A 6,566-nucleotide genomic window follows, 5' to 3' on the forward strand; every position below is an offset into this window, starting at 1 on the left:
GCCTCTCTTCTCTTGGCAATCAGATCCGACTCCAACTACAACTCATTTCATTCATCCGCAAATCACCTGAGCATATTCCTTCTCATACATCTCACTGCGTTTCACCATCTCAGCACGCTTGGTCTTATCAGCAGCCACAATATCAGCGGCAAGCTTCTCAGCAGCAGCCTTCAACTCAGCATCACGACGCTGCTTCAGAATAACAGACTGGGGACTACCAAAACGTAAGAACAGTTCTCAATCCAATTTGGATCAGCGGAACATGCCTTCAAAGAAATCAGAATACTCTGAGATCTCAATTCCTCTCAAAGGACTAGACACTGTCTATCCAGATGAAAGATTAATCAATAGAATCCGTGACTTCAGTAGATCATAACCATCACCTACACAGGCATAATAACAAAAACAAAGTGTTGGTAGAAAGAAAAGTGAACCACAAATGAATCGAAACCCTAGGATTCTCATCTCTCTATTTATTTCCTGCTTGATTGCATCAACCCCTTTTCTATACATATCAACGAAAACAACAGTTCAAATGAATATCGAGTAACAAACAGAACCAATGGAACTTCACCATTGACAAAGTAGTTACATCACGCAGCAACAAGAACATGCTCTCTTGGTCTCGGCAGACTGAGCAGCCGGTGCTGTTGCAGGCTGAGGCATAGGCTGAGCCACAGGTTGGGCCACAGGCTGAGCAGTCGGTTGAGAAACTGGCTTTTCTGCAGGCTTGGCAGGCTCTGCAGTCTTTCCAGAGAAATACACAGTACAACACCCATGATTGGGAACATCATCATCGAAAACTAACTTCTCGGAGTTCAGAATTTCCAAGATGGCAGGCTTAATCTTTCTAACACCACCTTCACTATGGTTTCCAGCACCCCAAATAACTACGAGCGTTCCTTTTCTTCCAATCTTCTCAAAACGCTCCTTTACACGCTCAACAGCTTCCTCCACATACAATCCATGCAAATCAATCGTATACAAGTCATTACCCATATTATGAGCATTAAAGAAGGCCTCAGCGGCTTGACGGTTGAATTCCTCCATCTTTGCGCCGTGCTCCTTTCCCTCATCGGAAAGCTCCTTCGCCTTCCCCTTGTCACCTGATTCAAACTCCTTCTTAGATTTCTCAAAGCATTCTCCTCGAAGCTTTGCCTCCTCTCCAGCCTTATTTCTCAGCTCCTGAGCTTTATCCAAGGCCTTCTGCTTTTCGGGACTGATTGGTTGTTCCATGACTGTTCTTTTATGAATGGAAAATGACAGAAAAAGAGCCAAATTTGTTTAGAATAAAAAGCATCGTATCTCCTTCTTCCTGCATTTGAAAGAGGTTCTTTCTAGGGTTCCAACATGTCAAGACCTGTAGAAGGTATCTTCACATTACGAAACGGTAATAATCCATGTAGAGAGTATGAAGTTCACACTGCAAAGCGTGAAGATATCTTCTTCTGTCCGCAAGAAGATGACTTCATCTACATATTTAGAAAATGCAAATCTGACATCCGTTTCATTGACTCCTTCATTCCGCAAATCGTAAGTATTGTGACTATTTGGATTTCATTTTTCATCGAATATGACTAATATGGTTTAGATCGTACTCAAATCAACCATATGGTGTTGTGCGGGATACTAATAGCTTGCGGTCTCTTGCAAATCATTTTCAATTGTATTTCAACCGTATGAACAAAGTGGGGTTTGTAGTTCGTGTTGATTTCTAGCTTCAAGAGGAATTCTTTGGGATCCAACAGCAGTTGGATAGCGAAGAGAAAAAAGTGAAGAATATTGGAGATTGTGAAGTGGAGTTAAGAATTTGTTTTAAGTCTGTACCTCAGGTATTAGAACTAGATAAATACTATATAGGTGTTCTTTGATGCTGAATTTGATCTCTCGGACCCTGTTATGTTTAGTGTAGTTCTTGATCCCAATGAACACTTTAAGGTAGTTAATTATAAGGTATTCTTTATTTTTTGTAATTATCCTAGTTATCAGGTTATTTGGATCTGGTAGAGGTATGTTTAAATGAACAAATCTCTATTCAATCGGAATCCCTGTTTTCAGCAATTCGCCAACTTCAAGATTTTCAAATTCGAGTGAGTGAAACTCTTCAGATTATCCGGTCGTTGAAGTGATCGAACAGATTTCTCCTTATCTGTAGAGATGAAGTGAGGTCTGTGAAACAGAACCATACCATTCCTCCTTTGCTGATTCCTGTGTACTCAAGACGAATTAGCAATCTTAAGAAGGTTCAGCAGTTAGTAAGTATGCTTTTCCATGGTTATATGTAGACCAATCAGATTGCAAAAATTCGTAGTACTCTAGATCAAGCTCAAAAGTATTTGAATCGGTATGGAAGATGTCCTTTTCTAAACTCTAGTAATCAATATGAAGATAGTTACGCTTGCATCCAGAAGTGTAAATCCTATTTACGAGGTGATTTGGGAGGGATCAAAGCACTTAGTGGGGTTGTGTCTGTACTGGATTCTACTCAAGATCTTCTATGTAAGAAACTGACCAACCACTTCGTCTCTTTGTGTTTGGATCTTGATGCAGGATCGAAAGTCCAAAAGGAAACAGAAGAGAACGAAGCGGATGCAGATGATGAAGACGAGCAGAATACACAAGAAGGTCGAAATGGAAGTGAATTCTGATTGATAGATACATTGGAACAACAGTTAACTCCAATCTTTTATGCATTACTAAGTCTGAAATGGCTTCTTCGAACACTTGATGTGTATAAGGAGAAGGCAGAAGATCAACTTCAAGAGATAGTGAATAGTGTTAAGACAATCTGTTTGGGTCCTACTATGTGAATATGAATTGACTGATATAATGAATAGAGCATCCAATCCTAATGGATTACAGCAGTTGTCTCATAAGGATTTCATCACTACGTTGGATGTGCTATGTGAACAGTTCCTAAGGACAGCAACTCGTTCTCGTCATGTCGTTGCTGTTTGTAATAATATCCTTGCTACTATCCCTACACGACAAGAAGGACAACAAAATGAACAAGATGAAGGTCTTTGGATCACCAATTCTGAACGTACAACGCTTCAACAGTACCTTCAAACCCTTCATACGTATACCTGGACCAAAATGCAACAACACATGGGTACATTGTTGGAAGCCCGATCGGAATTACATGCTCAGCTGCCTGTATCTGAATTACGCCAAGTGTGGGATCATTGTATGGACTTTGTTGGAGTTGCTGGACGAATTTATGGAACCAAAGGTAAGTTATTGTTAAGTACACTGTTGCGACAAGCTCGAGATTCATTGGAATATATGCATAAGAATCAGTTGGTACATCTTCAGAGCCTCCTTCATGAAGAGTTATGGAAACCTGCTCTTGTTCCAAGTGCTCTTCAGAATGAGATTACCGGACTCTATGATAATCCTCGTGTAGGAGTTGAAAATTGTTATAACAAATAGACTGCAGGTCTATTTGTTCAAAACAATGGAGGTGATGTGATTAGTGCTCGTCCTCGATTGGTAATTGGATCGAATTCATTCTGTGTGACACATTCACTCCTTGAATTAGTGAAGATGTTATTCAATTATCTCTTATATGCTCGTTGCTTCCAAGGTCTGGGTCCCGAAGTAATGCATCGTGTATTAGATTTGTTCAAAGTCTATAATACCTCATCTCGTAATCTTGTTCTCAATGCTGGAGCCGTCTCTCAAGGCTTCTTAAAGCGAATCAGTGCTCGTCATATTGGTAAGGATATTCTTTCTTGTATTACTGAAAGCTCTTGTCACACAATGTTTAGGAGCCATTACAGAAATGGTAACACTTGTACAAACAGCTCTCATTATCTATCTTCCTCCTTCCCAGCATCGGATTCTAACAGAACTCATGAAAGGCGTGTTAGTGATATATGAAGACCATCGAAAGCAACTCTTCCAGAAATTCCCTGAGATCATTCGTTCGGTTGCTGAAAAGGCTTGTACTGATATTGAAGTAGGTCTATTGGAGTGTCTCTTAGTGTCAGCATATTGATTGGAAAGAAGCTGTAGCTTCTCCATCTCCATATATGGATAATCTAATTAAGAAGATTGAAGTACTTCTCTCCCAGTTGAAGCCTATTCTTCCAGATGACCAGATTCAAACAATATTTGCCACTATTCTAACGGAGTTAACACTCTTCTTGACAAATCGATTTGAAACACTTCAACCCCAAGATCTTCCTCTCTCTGCTCGTGAACGGTCAGTACTAGTGGTATGAATGAGAGATAGAATTGTTGCTGATGTGATGTGTCTTCTGGAGGTATTCCGACGAATTCCTGGTATCCCGGAGCGGGGATCAGCATTGGAGACTACATTCCATGATCGTTATCTCTATGACCAGAAGGTAGTCCCTGAGATTGGGAATGAGAAATCAATGGAAACACCTGGAAAGGTCGAACAGATGACGGAAGAGAACCAAGTGGAGAATGTGGAAAAGATAGAGCAGACGAAGGAAAGTGAGCAAATGGAAGTGAAAGTAACAGAATCATCTGAAAGTGAATTGCATTCGGAGACACCAACTGACAGTGTATCCAGTGTTTAGTGGTTTTTTGTTTGTTTGGATGATTTGGTGTTCACTCTTTCCTTAAGCCACCACCGATTATGGAAGTGATTAATCCAAATGGAGTCAAAGTCTACAATCTCTCTGCTGGAAAGACCTTTCCAAAAGTAAACCTCTCCTTGCTATTCTTAGCGTGTAGTTTCTTTCAGCGGCTCAACGAAGGAAATTAGCAAAGGACGATGGTAATTGATTCTATTCATTCATCTCATTCCTCAGACTATCGTACTCGCATCGAATTGATTCAGGATTTTGAGTTTAATCAGTCGTGTCAAAAGATCAAGGTATCTAAAGATGGAAATTATATTATGACAAGTGGTAGGTGGTTAGTTGTATGTCTTTTATGGATAGGTGTGTATCCTCCGATGGTGAAGTGTTTTGATACACAGCAGTTGAGTGAAAAGTTCAGACGTCATTTAGAATGTGAAATCGTCCAATTCCAGTTTCTCTCCGACGATTTTAGTAAGTTTGCGTTTCTCCTTGCCGATCGAACTCTGGAATTCCATGCCCGTTATGGATTTCACTATCGCACTCGCATTCCCAAGTTTGGACGAGATATCACATATCATAAGGTATTGGTGAAGAGTTATTGTCAATATTAGGAGCGGTGTGAATTATTTGCTGTGGGTAGTAGTCCTGAGATTTATCGTCTGGATCTGGAACAAGGTACATTTATGGCTTCCATTCCTGCCCACTGTTCAGAGTTGAATAAAGTGGTGTTGGCTCCTGTCCATCAAATGTTGACTGTAGCCAATATAAAGGGAGAGATTGAGTGCTACGACAGTCGTACTCGTGATTGTTTGCAATGTGTGAAGATTTTTGATAGCGAGGCACGGGACCTTCGATTCAGTGCTGATGGAATGCAGCTGGCGATTGGTAGTGATAACGGTCAAGTGAAGGTGTTCGATATTCGAAACAATCGTCCCTTCCTGGAACTGGATCATGTCTATGAGACACCCATCACTAGTCTGAAGTTCACTGGTGAATACCTGCTAACATCAGATCATCGTACAATTAAAGTCAGCAATGTGAAAGTACTGTAGATGAGATGGATTGATGTGTAGACTAGTGAGTGTCTGTGTAACATTGAACCAGAAACACCTATCAATCATATGAATGTAGTGAAAGAGAGTGGAGTTGTGTTTGTGGCTGCTGAACAACCTCGGATTCTGAGCTATTTCATTCCTGCTCTGGGACCTGCTCCATCATGGTGTTCATTCCTCGATAATTTGGCTGAAGAGCTGGAGGAGGAGAAGGCTGGTGTTTATGATGATTATCGATTTGTAAGAGTGCTGGATATCTGTGAGAATAGGTTACTCGTAAAGAATTAGCTGAGTTAGGATTGGAGAATCTGATAGGTAGTGATATGTTGAAGGCCTACATGCATGGTTACTTTGTGGACAATAAGCTGTATCAGCGAGCCAAATCAGTGGCCAATCCTTCATTGTATGAAGATTATAAGAAGGAGAAGGCTCGGAAGAAGGAGAAAGAACGCAAAGAGAAACGAATCACACTCAATACTAAGAAGCCGAAGGTGAATGCAGAGTTGGCCGAACGTTGGGAACGTGATGGAAAGGTAGAGAATGAAAATGAGAATGAGGAATAGAAGACAGAAGAGATGGATGATCGATTCAGTCAGTTGTTCAAAAATGAAGACTTTGCCATTGACCAGAATTCAGAGGATTTCCGTCGAGCATATGCTTCAGGTCTGGGGAAGAAGGCTGGAGATTCTTCTCAGATTGATAGTGAGGAAAGTGAGGAAGTGTTCCAAGAGGACTTTGATCTGTTGAATGAGGAGGAAGAACAGTCAGAGGAAGAGAAAGGTCCATATGTAGGAAGGAGTGGAAAGAAGGAGCGTGCTGAGAAGGAGCGAATCAAACCAAAGAAGAATGTTCGATTCTATGGTGTGAAGGAGGACAGCAAGGTTACGATTCCTACAACGAAGGGTGAGATGAAGAAGGAAGTGGAGAAGAGAAGAGAGAAACGGATGCTATCTCTTGG

The 6,566-nt window shown here is 41.0% G+C and overlaps 4 protein-coding genes across 4 annotated transcripts; 3 read left to right on the forward strand and 1 right to left on the reverse strand.

Annotated features, from left to right (window-relative positions):
- Positions 1–588: 588 nt before the first annotated feature.
- Positions 589–1,236, reverse strand: JH06_4986 (hypothetical protein; the record flags this gene model as incomplete). The annotated part of the gene is made up of 1 exon (XM_014669722.1): positions 589–1,236. The coding sequence occupies one exon, from the start codon at positions 1,234–1,236 to the stop codon at positions 589–591; it is 648 nt and encodes a 215-aa protein (XP_014525208.1).
- A 114-nt stretch (positions 1,237–1,350) lies between these two features.
- JH06_4987 (vacuolar protein sorting-associated protein) lies at positions 1,351–2,285 on the forward strand (the record flags this gene model as incomplete). The annotated part of the gene is given in 7 exon segments (XM_014669723.1): positions 1,351–1,390; positions 1,407–1,533; positions 1,592–1,688; positions 1,719–1,832; positions 1,861–1,938; positions 1,983–2,119; positions 2,156–2,285. 7 exon segments carry the CDS (start codon positions 1,351–1,353, stop codon positions 2,283–2,285), a joined length of 723 nt encoding a protein of 240 aa, XP_014525209.1.
- Positions 2,286–2,598: 313 nt separating this feature from the next.
- Positions 2,599–4,000, forward strand: JH06_4988 (vacuolar protein sorting-associated protein; the record flags this gene model as incomplete). The annotated part of the gene is made up of 5 exons (XM_014669724.1): positions 2,599–2,637; positions 2,673–2,806; positions 2,838–3,402; positions 3,433–3,718; positions 3,750–4,000. 5 exons carry the CDS (start codon positions 2,599–2,601, stop codon positions 3,998–4,000), a joined length of 1,275 nt encoding a protein of 424 aa, XP_014525210.1.
- A 747-nt stretch (positions 4,001–4,747) lies between these two features.
- On the forward strand, positions 4,748–6,566 carry JH06_5369 (hypothetical protein; the record flags this gene model as incomplete). Its single annotated transcript, XM_014669725.1, has 6 exons — positions 4,748–4,883; positions 4,917–5,137; positions 5,168–5,593; positions 5,630–5,877; positions 5,928–6,141; positions 6,172–6,566. Coding segments are annotated over 6 exons (1,640 nt in total), but the record flags the coding sequence as incomplete, so codon positions are not given.

The sequence above is a fragment of the Blastocystis sp. subtype 4 genome (assembly GCF_000743755.1).
Source record: "Blastocystis sp. subtype 4 strain WR1 chromosome Unknown seqid_0425, whole genome shotgun sequence".
Taxonomy (NCBI): Eukaryota; class Bigyra; order Opalinata; family Blastocystidae; genus Blastocystis; species Blastocystis sp. subtype 4.